Genomic DNA, 17,672 nt, shown 5'->3' with positions numbered 1-17,672 from the left:
AATTCCTCTTTTGATATCACAGCGCGATTAGAAGCAAACTACGGGAGAATGCATGCACAAAGTATTCAAATAATGACTCATTTAAATGCGAGGACAGCTACTATACATTCTGTACATAGTTATTGTGGCGTGTTGTCGCTGTGGTAGTTTGGAGCTGTTCGGCAGTGAGTGGAAAAAAGTCCGTCGCATCTCTCCTGGAGCAGCGGGCTCTCCATTGACAAGTGATTCCCTTTGAAATCGTCACGGAGGCTCCCAGCCAGTGAGCTTCGGCAGCGCCTCTAACCTCTCTGTTCTTATCACTCCTCCCACTCCATATTTGGGTAATGACGTAGCGAGCGCATTCAAAAGGTTCCCTATACATAATAGTGTCAGGGCCCCCTTCCCCGTTACTTGACACTTTTAACTTTATCACCCGAGCTCATGAAGCGCGCCAGGCACACGGAGCTCATCCTCTAAGACCCGGTGACTGACAAGAGACATGTCATGGTGACAACATCGGCAGGGTGACACTATTATTAATGTAATCTCTGTTATAAAATAGAGACGACAGGAGAGACAAAGAGAGAGAGAGAGAGAGAGAGAGGAAGAGAAATACGAGAAGACGCGCTCATTGCTTTTCTTCACAATGACGGCTAAAACTCTGGAGAAAGTGCCGGTGAATCTCGGGGGGTTCGTGCATTCCTTAGCAGAAAGTGTGTACTCGATGGAGGACATCGCCACTAGTTTGCCGACCTCTGTGGCTATCTTTCCCAACACCGACATAGGAACGCATTACGACCAGCTTAATGTGACAACAGGTAAGATGACGCGCCGCGTATGATAAAAGTTAAAAGTTGTCTATATTCAACATCCAGAACATATTGAAGACCAGAGAACAGAGATGCGTTACTGTATTGTTGCATAAAGCACAATTTCCAGTGTGCTGTGAACAGTTTAATTAATCCCTCTGATTTGTTTTCCATTGCAGATGGATTAATGGGCACAGATATGAGCGCAGAGAAACGCTCTCTGGACCTCTCTCCATACTCCAGCGGCTTCTCTCAGCCAGCATCCCACCGCAACCAGACCTTCACTTACATGGGAAAGTTCTCCATCGACTCCCAGTATCCAGGTAACTGGAACCCCGAGGGAGTGATCAACATCGTCTCGGGCATCTTCAACATGGCCCAACCGCCCCCTCCTCCTCCTCCTCCTTCCTCTTCAGCATCCTCCTCCCCGGCATCTTCTGGATCTCCCAATCACTTCTCCAGCGGAAATTTGAGTTGCACCATGGCGGCTCAGAACCACGCAGATATAGACCACCACCATCATCATCTGTACTCACCCCCGCCACCTTACTCCTCCTCTGGCTGTGGGGAGGTATACCAGGACCCCTCGGCGTTTTTGTCCACCTCCACCTGCCCCATCGCTTCTTACCCTCCACCTTCTTACTCTTCCCCGAAGCAGTCCGGCAGCTCAGACACACCGGGACTTTTCCCCATTATTCCCGACTACTCTGGTTTCTTCCAGCCAGCTTGTCAGCGGGACATGCACACAGCAGGTGTCCAAGATCGGAAACCGTTCGGTCCGTGTCCGCTGGATACGTTCCGCGTCCCTCCACCCCTGACCCCGCTGAACACTATTAGGAACTTTACCTTGGGGGGACCAGGTGGTGGCTCCGAGGCCGTGGCTCCGAGGCTCCCGTCTGCCTATAGCCCACAGAACCTTCCCCTGAGACCTATTCTTCGGCCCAGAAAGTACCCCAACAGACCCAGCAAGACGCCCATCCATGAGCGGCCGTATCCCTGCCCGGCGGAGGGCTGCGACAGGCGGTTTTCGCGCTCAGATGAACTGACCAGGCATATCCGAATCCACACTGGACACAAACCGTTCCAATGCCGGATCTGCATGCGCAACTTCAGCCGCAGCGACCACCTCACCACGCACATCCGCACGCACACAGGAGAGAAGCCCTTCGCTTGCGACTTCTGCGGTCGCAAGTTCGCTCGAAGCGACGAGAGGAAGAGACACACTAAAATCCACTTGAGGCAGAAAGAGAGGAAGTCGTCCACTGTTTCCTCCTCATCCTCCTCATCTTCCAGCAGCTCCGGGCTAGAAAGGCAATCTAGCGGCATCACCACAACCAGTGCGATCTGTTCATAGGTTCACCTGTAAAAACTTTAATGTCACCATGGCAGCGTGACGCACACTAACATCTGACAATAACTTTCAGAAAGTGATTCTGAAACTGTTATGGACTGAAGATAGCAGTCTAATCACCAAAATCAGAATAAACTACAATTTTGTAAAGGCATGCGCAACTACGCACATTTCCCCTGTAGCAGAAGTGACAGAAAGACTGACAAGATGTCCCACATGCCTGTGCGGCATAGTGAAAACACAAAGTAAATATAGCCATGAATTCATAAGAATTTTACAAAGGGCGTTTGTAATATAGACTAACGGGGAGTTTTTTTAATTGCGCTCAGCCTGAGCATGTAAATGTGAATTAACTGCAAAAAAACGTTTCAGAGGAAAAATGTAATTATTTAATTGACAACAAAATAATATTAACACGTTTATTTGCGTTTTCCTCCTTTAGTGCCTTGCTGTGTGTCTTTTTGTACACTGATTCAAGGACGCTTCTAATGCAATGTTTATTTGTCCTTTAATATGTTAAGTTGGAAGACATCTATTTTTGTACACGTTGGGTGTTTCGCAAGTTGTGTATCTTGTGCAAAACATGTTTCAATGTAAATATGTAGATCTCATAACGGCTTGACAATTTTGTTGTTGTGTGTTTTAAGACTTATTAAATGTATAAGAATGATAACAAGCAGGTATTATGAGCTTGGTTTATTGCGCATGCCAGTGCGTATGCTATTTGCGCTAATATAAAAGACTTGCTTATGCTGGAAATTTTTTTAGGTTAAATTCCACATTGCGTCACCGGTGGCATCTGTGACTCACAGTTGTCACCCACTCACTGTTTAGGCCTATTTAGGTATCACACAGCATATGCAAATAGGTTTAAACCTCGACAGCCGTGTGCGCGCTTTGGCTGGACAAACACATTTTCTGATAGCTTTAACTTTTCTTTATACGTGTATTTTTTAGTCTACATTTCCAACTGTTTAACAAAAAAACAAGCTATTTTCTAAGATGCAAAAATAAATATAGCGTAGATAAATCATGCACTAACTGCGCAACATTCCGCCAGTATTAGAAAAATGTAGCAGTGATCCGTCCTCTGTTTCTGTTGTCAACATGTAAGTTTTACACTATATCGTGTTGTGGGAGCCATTGATCATATAGCCTACATTTTTATTTATTGATTTGTATGGGCTATTTGTTTATCTTATAGGTACATTAACATATGTTAACTGTTAACTGAACACACTAGCTTATGAATATAACTGCTGAGAGGAGAGGAGCTCATGCTGACATGGATCTAGGAATGTCAATGTCTCTGCGGCAGTTTGGATCAGGGGGAGGTTTTTCAGAGAAAACAAAACATTGATTTTTTTTTTATATCAAATATGGTAATGTTGTTTAACTACTTTTGTCCAAATATGAACATATTTGTTCCATCTAATTGACTATATAATTTACACAGAATAATAGTCAGTTACATTTGTGGACTACAAGTTGGCTCTTCCACACATGGGCAACTTCAGGTTCAATTTTTATAACAATAATAATAGTAGCCTAATAATGCTTCCAAAATCCAAAAAAGTAAGTGTGTGTCTCAGGAAGGAGCACATGGAACTACACATGAGCTGCTTTATGTAGTATGTCAGGCATATGACATTACCGTGGAAGCTCAGTATATGATGGAGCTAGCACAGTGTATTATTCTCTGAGCAGATATTATGGCAAAGAAAGCAAAGAGGATGTTGTCTGAAGAAACAAAGAATAGACGATTAGAAGTGACTGAACAAGAATACAAACAAGAGTGAATGTCAGACTGACTTCTGCTCGTTGTTGTTGTTGTTGAATGAGCAAGTGATAAATTGCTTACTTAGCTTCTGTGTACATTTGACTCTAAGGTCTGTCCTAGCAGCATTGTGCTTCCCAAACCAAGGGGGCGCCCAAGAGCAATTTTCCTATTTACTTCACTGTGACACTTTAAGATCCCATATGGATAATTTGGATGCAGCATAAATTGGACAAATGGACATATAAAAAACAGAGTCATGGATGTCAGAAAGCAGGGCTGTAGATAATACAGGAATAAAAAACGTACAGGATTCTTGCAGGGCTACTTAGTAATCTTAGGAAGGAACAAACAAGCATGGTAGTTCATGGGTTAATCCTTATCTTTGGTAGTGTGAGCCTGAGAGTAGAACAGTGAACTCTGAGTGATCACTAGCTGAGAACACTAGTTCAATTTAAAACATGTCTGTCACCAATGTTGTCTGACCTGTGTAAAAGACATTCACTATTTATTTCTTGCTTATGCATGTTTTTGACAATGCTGTTATGTATTTTAATGTTTTACTTTAAGACCAAATAAAAACTAGCAGATAACATTTAGTAGAACAGTAGAACCTATAGAACTTTTTTACAGGGACCTGTCAACAACAAGCTTATTTTCTAGGTCACTAGAAGTGCCGCTGTCCCTTTGTTCACCACAACGCACAAAGGACATCATTTTTGAGTGGATATTCTTGACAGCACACACACATTAACAGCCAGAATGTGAAATGTGTATCAACCTTTATTATCAATTTGTGATGTATGTATTAATCTAAGTTCATTCTGATTACCAGATAAATTGTAACTGTAATTAGGTTGCTCATAATTTGTGTAATATAATGTGTATTTTGTTATGCCCCAACACTCAGTAAAACAGAGAGATGAACTATAGTGATGCCAAAACAGTACAAAACAGCCTGCAGATTCTGCTCCTTGACCACTGAGAAAATCTGTCCATAAAAACAGTCTGTGACATAAGACAGCCATGAGGAAGTCTAACCTTCAATGAAAAGTCTGACAAAGTGCCATCAAGTCAGGACCCTGTTCTGCTTGTAGAGGGTCTTGGACCCAGTACTCCATGCTCCTGGAGCACCCGCCACAGGTTATCTCAAGGGATGCAATGTGGATTCTCCAGATCCAGAAAGTACATGTGGACTGCTCGTTTGAGTCTGAGATCATCTGCCATCCTGTGTAGACTGTGCCGGAAAAGTTGAGGAGTGTGATCCCCCTGGTAACACTTACTCCAGTCACACTTCTTATGCAAAGCTTTGAAGAATGGACCTTATTCCAGGGCACCACTGCTACAGTTTTTGACTACCATGACAACTTTGGTCCCAGCTATAGGTTTGTATAGATATGTTAAGTCAAGCAATGTGTACCCTTTGGTTCATCATATTTTTCTTAAAAAAAAAACAACAACAAAAAGAAAACAGCAGACCGGTGTAATTCATGTAGTATACATGTTCACTGGTTAGATTTTATTTTTTATATACATACATGTTTTTTTAAAATTGAAATACAGCTATATAATGTTCGGTATGGTGTATTGGTCATGTTCAGCTTCTGAAAGAGAATAAATGTTTTAATCAAGACTAATGTTGTATATCTTTACATCTCACTAATGGGTAAAACTGAGCCTTTAAGCATGACATAAATTGGGATTTTTATTTCTGTTATACACATTGTTGGCCATAAAGTAATAAATAAAAAATAACCTCCTCTTTTTTACCTCCTCTTCTTGTGACACTGTGATTTGTTCTTGATAAATGACGTTCTTCTTAAAACTTTATTCATCAATCTCTTCCAAACATATCACATTGAAAATTAAAATGAAATGAAATCAAATATTTCCAAATCATAATATTTTGTATAGTGCACAGCTCTAGCTATGGTGCCTTTTAGTACTATATCACTAAATGACAGTGTGAAGGCAAATATTTAGCTTGTCAGAAGGAAATTTCTTACTAGAAACCCAAATATATGAATAAGATGTACAACACTCCGGAATGAAAAGAAGAATGGATGGCACCTCTTCAACTCAGATGTCAGGTCTGAAAAATCAGGAAAGAAGTTCCTGAACTCTGAACCCAGCCGGTAAAAGCTTGACTAAAGTCTCATTTTTTTCCCTTCAGGACTGGATACTGTATTTTCTCTAATGCAAAAACATATTTCCGTAAATCCCATATGGATAAATAACAACTTAATGTAGTGGTGATAAAGGACAATGACATTTTATGAGCATTCTTAATTGTTCCAGATACATTCAATATCAAAGTAAGAGAATCATGTCTGTGTTTACTCAAATGTTAGCCAAAGGAATGTTACAATTAAAGCTAGAGTAGCATAGGTTGAAGCGATACAGTGTATAAGCTACATATAAAAGGCAGCGAGAAAATATGCTGATTTTAAGCCAGGAAAATGTGTAACACAGCTTCCATTTCAACACTATCCAGTGATTTCAGTAAAAATCCTAGAACATCTCATCAGCTTATCTCATTACTGAAAGCACTGTGTGCTACCTGGAATAAGTTAAAGGCATAAAAAAGTAATAATGTTTGCAAGGAAAAGGTGTTGTTGATAAGTATACATTCGAAATTCACACATAAGGCAAATACATGTTGAGTTACAGGCTTTGGCATTAAGACTCTAAATGAAGAGGTCATCTGCAGCTAGAAGAGATAACACCACAAAGAGAGATCCTAATGATATCACACATTCACACACTTTTCTTTGTGTACATTCATTTATGTACAAGGCAACATGATTGTCCCAGCACTGACAGAAATATTTAAGGTTTGTGGAGTTTCAGTGGTCCTTATTCTGGCTGGGCCAAGGGCTCTAGAAGCCTCTGTCCTGCAGTTATAGTAATGGTATACTTCCTTTTAGAAAGGAACAAAACCACATTTCCACTTGTGGGTGGATACCAAAATGTTGAGTCTGTCATACAACAGGTGGGGTAACTCTAAACAGTGATTTTAGATGGAGACTGCAGGACCTGGGTAAGGTTCTCCGCCACACCAGAAGTTCTCTGGCTGAGGGATCTCTAGCAGCCATGCCTCCTCCTCTTTCTCCTTCTTCTCTCCCTCCTCTTCTTTACTGCCCTTTGATTCTGTTTCTTCCCGTGTTCCCACAGTCTGCAGGACTTTGTAATAGTGACAGTCCCGCCCTTCATCTGGATCGTATGGAGGTGCCAGGATATCCAGGAAAGCTGCGGGTCCATCCACAGCATCGATCTGGTGGAGGTTATCTCGCAGAGGAGTTAGGAGGCACGGCCCACTGACCTCTGAGTACTCAGCAACAGAGCGGAGCATAGCGCGCCAAACGGAGGACATTTGCAGTGGGGCTACGGGAGGGTCAAAGTGAGGTGGCATGGTACTCAGAGTCAGGTTATTGTCCAGTTTGTCGAAACAACGGACGCTGACCTTCCCATAGAGAACCTTCAGAAGAGACAAGGAAGTTAGGACATAAAATACAAATTACTGCATTATTACTGCCATTCATTACAATATATAGCCTAGTTGTGTGTAGATATCTTGACTTATTAAGGCTTGGAAACAGGGATAGTAATTGTGGCTGTATAACACTTTTGCTGTGATTCCAGTATAAACCTGTTTATGAATGCAGGCAACTCTATTTGTACATATATGAAGGGTATGATAATAAGGCTACTAAGGTTAAATCCCACATGTCTGTCTGAACAGAGGGGCCATTGTATATGTTGGCCATATAAGATAAATGGTATTAGTGGCCCTCAAAATATGAGTAGAATATTAAGTAGGCTATGATATATTGGCGTATTTGCTAAAGTAGTGATCCTGGCTGTGTATAAAATAAAGAGCTTAATACATAAGGTTTAACTAAACCTTCAGCATCCCGTTCATGCCCGGGTGGTCGTGCAGTGGTATGGAAGCACCGGGCCGCAGCAGGAACACCCCCATGCTGCACACCTCCGTCTCGCAGATGTGCATGTACGTGACCGGGGCGCTCTGGACTCCCGCTACCCCGGCGCTCGCTTTGGTTTTCTTCGGAGCAATTTTCAAGTCGGCAGCCCTGATAGAGGTCACTAAGGAGATAAGTTCACCCAGTTTTTCCGCAACGATTTTATTGTCACCGTTGGCCGAAGACTTGAGGTCTTTAAAGGTGATATAGGCTTGTTTTGCTATTTTCTGGATTAGAGGAGTTTTGTTGTCCCGCGGCATCCTGGCTCTGAAGAAAAACTATCGGTGTCCTCTCTAGCGCTGTTCTTCTACTGTTACCAAATGTCTGTGTTACTAAATGTCCTCCGGAATTGGTTAGTCTGCGTTTACATTAGACGAAATTAAAAAACCCGTGTTCTACAAAGGCGAAATTTGTAAAAACAAAACGTAAATCATGATAAAGTCTAATTTCTCCCCTGTATACGAGCCTTCATCCAGTCATTTTCCACCGTATCGCCTTCCAGTCCGCGGTCGCGGAGCTTGCGCACAAACAAAAGGCGTCCTGGGATATGTAGTTTTATCAGAAAGAGCAACTATAAACATGTATTTGATATCTCCAAGGATCAATGGCGTTGTTATCGAATAATGTTTCATAAAAACAGATGTACTTACCTGTAATTTAACCGATGTACAAATAAAATGAGCAGAACGTAAAGATTAGCCTGCATTTCAGTGACACTACATTTCCCAGAGGTCTTGCTAATACAACAGGGATGCAGAGGGGAAGGCCAGATAGGCCGTTGAACTCTGCAGCTCTTTCCCGTCCAACAATACATCCTCCATGGTCCACTCACATACTTTGTGCTTCACTAATACTGCTCCGCAGTTAAAGTCATATCTCGGGAGATTTTTCTACATTCAGAATCTGAAAGCACGGATGATACCAAGAAAAAGGTGTTTGAAGTGGAATGCGCCTCCAAATAAAGAAAGATATTAGCCTACATAAACATATTTATGCTAATCTAAAATGAAGGGAGGTGTCAATTACCAGGTTTTAGTTTATTTTTGATTTGATATTTTTGTCTCTGGGCATTAAATTACATTATAGAATTAAAGCTGCAAGCAGCATTGCGGGCCCTCGCACACCTTGCGATCTGCGGGCCATCGCAGTTTCCTGTCCTATGTTCTCCTCTCCTCTAATTTCCAGAGACGTACAACAAAAACACGTTTAAAAGAGACATTTCCTGCAGCCAGTAGGTGGCGCTATGACCGCATCATCATATTAGCATATATCTTTTGTCCACATTGCATGAAGTATGTTGGTGGTACTACAGAAAATACAGTGTTTCTTTGTAGTGGCGAATGGTCAACTTTGAGGCCACGCCCCCGCCACACCGTAATACTTTTGAAAGAGTTTTGGAATGCGTCTATTCCGTATGGTGTCCTGAGTGGACACAGTGAATTTCAGCTCAATTGGATGAAGTATGTGAGGCTTGAAAAGTTTTGTAGCAGGGTCACAAAATGTCAAAAATGGCGGTAAAAGTCAGCAACACAGAGACTGCCTAAACTGATATTTCAGCCACTTGTTTAATACACAGATTTAAAATTGCCTAATTTTGATTGTCTAGGTTTCTAGATTTGTTTGGCGATGACTGCTGTTATTGATGAGTTCATTTAGTCCTCTCTGATTTTCTGCTAGAACAATGCAACAAAGAATAACCTATGAAGCATTATTCAATTGATTCAAGCGTTCTAAGGAAAGTTCATAAAAGTGAGTTTGCAAGATTGTGGAGTATTATAGATATTTCTATGCCTTGCTTAACATTTGAGCAACAGATAGTTGTAACTCCTAATAGTGGAATATGAGAAAAGAGGCAAGGCAAGGCAAGCTTTATTTATATAGCACCATTCATACACAAGGCAATTCAGAGTGCTTTACATAAGATGAAATCACAGAAAAAAAAACATTTTAAACATTATTATTAGGAAGGAAATTAAAATCATAAAAAGAATAAAGTCATAAAAAACATCAAATAAAATCAGGATGATTAAATGAGAAGAGTGCAGTCAAGAAATTAGGAGAACGCTGCAGTAAACAAATGAGTTTTCAGGCCTGACTTAAATGAAGTGACTGTCTGAGCAGACCTCAGGTGTTCAGGAAGGCTGTTCCACAGGTGAGGGGCAGAATAACTGAATCCTGCTTCACTCTGTTTGGTTCTGACCCTGGGTAGGAAGAGCTAGAAAATCTCAAAGAACAAGAAGAACAAATAAGATTTGAAGTTGAAAAATTTGCACCATTTAATGAAACTGATAAAAAAAAAACCTTTTTTGTTTATTTGAGCATGTTGCTGACTGACAAAAGTGGCCTATGGAGGAACGAGCCTTAATGTTGCAGTGTGTTTTGACAGGCAAGGCTCAAGAAGCTTATGCCACACTGCCTTCTGAAGACTGTAAAGACTACAATGCAGTAAAAAGAGGTTTGATGACACACTTTAATCGTTGGTGTTATTCCACTGGTGCAATTCAAACAATCTGTGTCAGCTTATATTGCAACATACATAAAGAGAGAGAAAAATATACAGAAAAGTGAAGAAAGTTAAAGCTTTGGTTCTAAAAATGGGACAGGGTTTGTTAGTATTGTCATCAGAAACGTCACTGGGGGAAAAAAAAAGCTGGCTTGGTTGCACCTGTTCATAGTCTCTCATTGGATGATTCAGAAATTGAGAATTTGAGACAATGTCTGATTGTAATATGCGCTATATAAATACAACTGAATTGAATTGAACTATGATTAATAAATAATAAAAAAATGGATGGTATATGAGGTTATCTGGGGGCTACATCATGGAGTCACTAAAGTTTAAGTAGCATAAAACAATATTGTTCGAGTTAATCATTCAGTGAGGACTTTGTTGCAAAGACCCTTGTTTGTCTGAGATTTTATTTGCATTTGATGCTGGCTCTCGGTCATAAAGACGACATTATTCTGTGGCTGTTTAAAATGTGCATGACTTACATTGCAGAGAAGTCAATAAGCTTCATCATGCTGTCGTCAGAGCCACAGCCAAGAAACTCTGAATGGAGGGAATGATTCCCTGGCTGTTCACTATTTGCATAGCAGTACACAAAGACACACACAAAGACACACACATTTGATGCACATTTTTATGATGCATTTATAATGTTTATTTGTGTGCACAGTTGCTCACATACAAGCACTAGTGAATATCCACCACATTATTAAAGTTTTTACAAATACAGTAAGATGGAGAAAACCTTTGCACACACTCACACACACACACACACACAATTTGTCTGTTCTCTGGAATCAGCATATTAGGACAATGAAACAATGATAACAGCTGCTTATGGATCACTTAGTGGCCTTTGTGTCCTGTCAATATGCAGCCTGTTCTCTGTCATCAGAGAAGAACATGAGGACTCTTTTATTTGTGGCTCTCTTTGGCCTCTTTGAATCAGGCCATCACTGAAAACGAAGCCAGCTCTGTTGTCCCTCAAAGAATGTGAACAACAGCAGCCAAAAATGTAAATGTATTAGCTTGTTGGAAAAACATGTCTGCATAACTTAAGTTGAAACAGCAAAAAAAGACACAATGCTGTAGTGTTCGTCCCATCACAAAGCTGCTTATTTCAGACACATTTTCAATGGATATAATTTAGCACTTAAAGATCCAACATATTTTAAATCTCTTGAACACATCACAAGATGCATGAAGCTTGTGGACAGACCATATAAATACTATTTACAGACTGGAACACTTCATGGATTCAGGCTTTTCCACAGGTTCCTGCACAGAGATTGCTCCATGTTTAAACTACAACTGTTGGTTTCTTGTTTCCTATAGTGCCACCCTGATAAGAAAAAAGTTAAGAGAAGTTGTTACACAGGTTTATTTAATTTTGTAAATTAATTCAAAATACCCTCCAGTCAGCCTCAGTTCCTGGGAGAAGTTCTTCTGAAGTGACTGTAAATGCTTGGCCTGAGGAGTTTGAATTTGAATTTCCTAGCAGATACCAAATGATGATGCTTATTTTGTGTTGTTGCTCGGACATGTCCAAGGAAAACAGTGGGTTGTGAAAAACAAAGCTGATGAAGTAAACTGAACCACTATGAATCAGGGCTCAGAGGAGCATCAGTAAAGTACAAAACAATGAGGCAGAACCAACCCATTTGTCAATGTTGCAGCTGCTTTGATAGAATCTATTACCTTTGTGTGAAAACTCCATTATGTCTCAGTATGTGCTGTTTGCCTGCAGTGTGGTGATCTGGAGGCCCTACCCATCACTCCTTTGATTTTACTTATGTAAAGTGTGAAAATGGTTGAACTGCCAGTTGAACTGTGAGAGAACCAAAGCATCAATGGTTGAATTCCAGCGAACAAGAACTGTCGTGACTCTGATATTACTGTAGTATTTAATATGTTTACTGGACAGGTCCGTAGTTGGACTGGAAATAAAGAAGTTCAGACCGAGCTTAGCTCTTCCCTGCCCTACGATGTCTTATAAACAGTGTTCCTGCAAAAGAGTAGTGTGACATTCATTCTATAAATATATACCGCACCTTGAATCATGGGACAAAAGACTGAACAGTCACTTAAAAACTTTAGGAAAATTGTTGGCACAATGTTATCTAGTAGGAATATGCGTCATTTTTCCATTCCCATCACAAAGATGCCATTATTGTGCATTTGCAGATACTTTACTAGTGGAAAAGAGAGCAACTGAAAGCTTTGGCAATTTTGTTTTGCCCAAAAAACAGTATTGTCTGTGGTTTTGCTGAGGCTCTGGTGATGTCTCCCCCACACCAGTCCAGCTTCATTCAAATAAATGAGAAGGCTGTGTTCTTCACACAGGGCTGAAGTTGGTCTGAACATGGTCGCTGAGTATCTCTGAGAGCGTGGGGGGTGGATGACTGCACTCACTGTAGTGACAGCAGAGCAGCCCATTGCTATGCTAACGTTCCACTTATCAACTTCAGCTGCCAGTGGCACAAGGGAGTTAAAATTAATTATATTTTCAGTATAGAAATGTGCAGTAACATCTCCCTTGCCATATTTCTGTTGGTCAGTAAACTAAAAATTTGATTTGATTGGTTCTCTTGGTAGAAATTACTCCATCTTATGCCTGCAACCTGAAGACTGGCATGAAAAAGCTCCATTACTAATGGAGAAATATGCTTGGTGGAGGTATGAAAACTGATAAATAATTCAGTTGTTTAACATGGATGTGCACAGGACTTCCTCCAAATACTTCAGGGACTTAAAGAGGAGGGGGGTGGAGTGTGTGTCTTAGGGGCAGGAAGGACCCACCTCCTCCCCACACCCCCGGCCAGGTCTTTGTTCTCTGATGATGTATGAGACAGCATCTCCCCTGGAGTACCACAGTAACACGACAGCAGAGCAACAACGTTGTGCTATAATGGAGACTGATGGGATGGCTCCCACTCTCTTCACTTTGTCTTCTACTAAGATTGAGCTGGCACAGCACTCCAGGCTCCAGGACCTTGGACGGCTCTGACAGGGGCTCTCGTAAGAGACGACTCAACCTGACAGCGGCTAACGTCTGTCGGCCGCATTGGGTCCCGCCACAGCTTGATAGGTAGATGGATGGATGACATATAAGAGGATGGTGGGGTAGATGGATGGACAGGGGACCTGCACAGGTCTTTGTGGGTTGGGTAACAGTAGAGAAGACCTTGTCCTCTGGTTCCTGTTGAACATTCCTGAGATGACTAAGCTCCCAAATTTTCTGCAAATAAAGTTGTCTTTTCCCAGAGCTTTCACACTTGAAGCCATCAGCTCAGGGTGATTATTGATTTTGATTGATAATAGATATTGCCACACTGTGACATAGCAGGACTCACAATAATATGAAGTTCAGAAATGAGAAGCTAACATTTGTTGTTAAGTTTAAATCTATTTTGATGGTCTATGGGCTGTTCAAACAACATATAATTTCCCTATTTGAACTGTACTAGATTGTGACTTTAAAATCTTGCCCAGTCACTTTAGCTCCACTTGCTCCATCTCTTTGCCCATATTTGGACTATAGCCAGTAGTTGAAGCATATTTGTCCATATTTATTCACTGATACAGTGGTGTTTGAAGCACACAAGCCATTCTACAGAAGAATATTTGAAGTACAAAGATCAAGGTTTGAAATAGGCAAGTCAACGTTCTGACCTTTTTCCAAGTGAATTGTTGTGGAAGGACTTGAGGCAGCCACCAGCATCTTTGAACTGAAGTTTTTCTGTGCAGAGAAATGGGCTAAAATCCGAGCCAGCCTGGACAACTTATCAGCAGTTGGCCTGGAAACATTTAGTTGCTGTTATTGCTGCACAACACTGAAAAAAGTCATACAAAGCTGCTGTATTTGAAATGATCATCTTGATTATTTCAGCTAAACTTTCTGATTTCTGATTGTGGTTGAATGTATTATTTTTACATGCAGAAGTCTTTAAATTGTTCAAGGACTTTAAACTTTAAATCTTCATTCTTGCAATATATTTTTTGATTATTTGACTATGGGCATGGTTTGAGGATGCAGTACACTCTTAATTTGTAGGGGCAGCAGCAAGCCACAAAGCTGGTTGAACCTGCCTTTAAGGAGGGGAGTCAAACAAACATCTCACCTCTGTCTCACCCCTATTGCCTGCTCTCCTATTTAGTAACAGGAAAACTGTCTCCAAACAGCTAAAGTAAGGTCAGTACAATTAAAAAATCATAAAGCTGGGAATGGTAAATTGAGCTGAGTTTATCTTTTTATCTAAATTATATACGTTTATCAATCTCAGAATCTTCATCGCTTGTGGTAAGTTGTGTTTTTAAAATCATGAAGGCATTTGTTTTAATCAGTTCATACTCTTTAATTAATGAGAATACGAAATATAAAATCAGCAGAACTAGGGAAATGTCTATCAAGTCTGCTCTACTAAGTAAACTAATCTACTAAAGAAAATGTACATTTTAGGTTGGTAGACTGAAGGCGTGTTTCGACTCACTTGTCTCATATTTCTGCAGTTGAAATAATTAGATTGCTCAACTTTAAAATTATATACATCAAACTCAAATGTTTTAATAATATTAGTTGTGATTTCTCATTTGTATTTTGTTTAGGTTGACATAAGGTTATATTTCTTTCAGTGCAGGTACACATGTCAAACCTATGATAGTACGGAACAGTCCACACTAACTAACCTAATTTGGATATGGAAAAACACAACATGCATAATATGTCCTCATTAAAACTGGAGTGATAAAAGTGGAGGACCAAGATGAGAAAGCACAGTATGTGTTACAAGAGGCTATTCTCTCTCTCCCTCTTTTCTTCTTTCTGTGTGTGTGTGGATGGGTGTGTAGACAGATCATGACTCAGACAGGAAATGGATATTATGATCTTTCATGGAGAGAGATGGAGGCTCAATAATTGAATAGATAATACAGGTTAATACTGTACGTGATTACTACACAGACACTTGTCACACATGTACATAAATGTCTGTGATGAATCATTTCCTCTGATCACAATACTGTAGTGATTAAGACAGAAACACATATGCAGAAAGCTTTGTACCCAGGACAAATTTACAGTCTGTGACAGTGGTAGCATGATAATAACAGAGACTTCCGTCTGTACTGCAGTTCTCATTAAGCGTCAGTGAAGATGGACAAACTTCTGTGACATCAGCCAGAGGTTTTCTGAAGAGTGGTTTTAAAGATCAGTGTGGTGGCAACATGTCCATCTTGGTAGCACCATGTTTTAGTTTAAATAATTATGTTGATGATCTTAATTGGAAGTTAAACAAAAACTCCCTCTGATGCTCAGTGATCAAAATAGAATACACTAGTATGTTATTTAGGTAGACATGTTTTTATATTTATTTATTTTTTTTGTTAAAAACAGACAGATTCAGGTGCAATGTAGCCTACAGGCCGTTATTTGTTGGACTGAGGTTGCCAAATTTCTTACCATGCTGCTGAATCATATACCAAAATATATCTCACTTAAAGTATTATCACATCGGGAGCTACAAAACAGTAGGTGTATCAGTTTACCATAAATGGAGCTTTGCAAGTTTTTTTTTAATGCTTATGTTAATGCCATAAATGGAAGCAGTATGTGTCATTAGGGGAATCTATTTAAAACAAGGAAGTGAAAGCAGCTGATAAAGGCCAGCTCATAGGTCATAGATTGTTGACAAGTCCTTCTACTCTTAGTTTGTGTGTATGTGTAAGTATAGGTTTTAAAAGTCATGCTGACGTCACCATTTCATGACATCTGTAACTTTGTTGAATATGGGGGAGCAGAATAGGCAAAATAGTGACTGTGGTGTTACCAGGAGTGAAGAGGAGTGACCAGTAATGCAAGCAAAAACAGCAGTTTAAGGGTGGTACTTAAGGTTAATGGGAACATCTATAGGCTTATCCTCCATACTTAACCATTCTAAACCTTATTTATACCAAACTTTTTCTGTTTAGTAAAGCATATAGTTAGTCTTAAACATAGTGTGTAGGGCTGATCGTTACAGTCACTTGTTGACATGGCCTCAGCCACAGGTATAAAAGGTATCATAGGGATGATAAATTCTTAACTTTTAGCACAGCTATGCTGCTATAGGCCTACGCTGTCAGAGGACACAAACATGATCCACTGAGCAGTTCCCCTACAATATCCCCCTCTCACCCTCTTACCTCTCCTCTCTTTAGTCGGGTTCATACTGTAAATTCATGTCATAAACTATGATTGCTGTCTGCCTCGTAATTTTGTGCCTCTCTGTCGCTCTCTCTGTCTCCTTGCAGGTCTCCAGACCTTCATGCTGACCTGCAGTTCGGCCCCTGAATATTCCAGTGCTCATTGACTACACCAGTGTTTGCTGCCCATCTTGTTTTAATTACTATCAAATTACAATTACTATTAATTGACTGATGATAGATATCCATTATTATATATTCACTGTTTCATCTTGCTTGACAACATCAACAACCTGTCATGTTTGTTCTCTGTAATGTATGATGTTTGCTGCATGTTTGTTTCTCTCTCTCTCCTTCATCCTCTTTGTCCTGTCTACCTCTTCTTCTCCTCCCCTACCCGGCCGACTATCAGCAGGAAGGTTCTCCCTTATGAGCCGGGTCCTGCTCAAGGTTTCTTCCTGTTAAAAGTGAGTTTTTTCCTGACACTGTAGCTCTTAAGGGGGGGCTCTGGGTCTCTGTGTTTAGCAATAATTGGGGACCTTCTAATTAGCCTAATACAGCAGACTCCAGGACTAAAAAGAAATGATGCTATCAGGACCCGAATCATGAGGAAAACAGTTTATACGTCTGATATGATGGATGTTGTGCAGTATTTTGAATTTAGTTATTAAAGAGCAAATCAGGGAATCAGGGTACTTTTTAAAATAGAAACAAGGATTCATCCCCATCTTAACACAACAAAGGAAACTCACCTGACCCTCCATGCATAATATCAATATTCTGTATAATGGGGTGTTGCTGAATATGCAGAAATAGGCACACTGTGAGTTTGATTCTGAACAAGAAGACACATCTTCCCAAATGACACAGTGCTAAAAGAGAGGCCTTCAAATAAACAAAAGGTCAAATTTCATGGTTATCTATTCCTTATGATACCCAACGCAGAACATTTTACTGATAAGATATAAGAAACATAGGAAGTTTTATTGTCATATCACAACCAGCCAATAGTGCTGCTACGGTGCATTTGTAGTGTGAATGGAAATAAATCCTGAAGGGAGCACTGAAAAACTCTACCAAGGAGGAT

General features: G+C 40.4%; 2 protein-coding genes across 2 annotated transcripts; one reads left to right on the top strand and one right to left on the bottom strand.

The window, feature by feature from the left end:
* The first annotated feature begins 390 nt into the window (after positions 1 to 390).
* On the top strand, positions 391 to 2,665 carry egr2b (early growth response 2b). The gene is made up of 2 exons (XM_028431846.1): positions 391 to 797; positions 968 to 2,665. Exons 1-2 carry the CDS (start codon positions 626 to 628, stop codon positions 2,140 to 2,142), a joined length of 1,347 nt encoding a protein of 448 aa, XP_028287647.1. The 5' UTR covers positions 391 to 625; the 3' UTR covers positions 2,143 to 2,665.
* Positions 2,666 to 6,166: 3,501 nt separating this feature from the next.
* Positions 6,167 to 8,401, bottom strand: adoa (2-aminoethanethiol (cysteamine) dioxygenase a). Its single transcript, XM_028431847.1, has 2 exons — positions 7,821 to 8,401; positions 6,167 to 7,394 (listed from the first exon to the last, which is right to left on the bottom strand). The coding sequence occupies exons 1-2, from the start codon at positions 8,154 to 8,156 to the stop codon at positions 6,933 to 6,935; spliced, it is 798 nt and encodes a 265-aa protein (XP_028287648.1). The 5' UTR covers positions 8,157 to 8,401; the 3' UTR covers positions 6,167 to 6,932.
* Between the last annotated feature and the right edge of the window lie 9,271 nt (positions 8,402 to 17,672).

This window comes from Parambassis ranga, chromosome 19 (genome assembly GCF_900634625.1).
Source record: "Parambassis ranga chromosome 19, fParRan2.1, whole genome shotgun sequence".
Taxonomy (NCBI): Eukaryota; Metazoa; Chordata; class Actinopteri; family Ambassidae; genus Parambassis; species Parambassis ranga.
This window is presented reverse-complemented; position numbering and strand designations above follow the sequence as displayed.

Excerpts from the sequence above, each read along its gene's own strand:
- adoa (XM_028431847.1), bottom strand. The coding sequence starts at position 8,156 with ATGCCGCGGGACAACAAAACTCCTCTAATCCAGAAAATAGCAAAACAA. Across the intron at positions 7,395-7,820 it reads GCATGAACGGGATGCTGAAG|GTTCTCTATGGGAAGGTCAG; the intron begins GTTTAGTTAAAC and ends TCTCTTCTGAAG.
- egr2b (XM_028431846.1), top strand. The coding sequence starts at position 626 with ATGACGGCTAAAACTCTGGAGAAAGTGCCGGTGAATCTCGGGGGGTTC. Across the intron at positions 798-967 it reads CCAGCTTAATGTGACAACAG|ATGGATTAATGGGCACAGAT; the intron begins GTAAGATGACGC and ends TTTCCATTGCAG.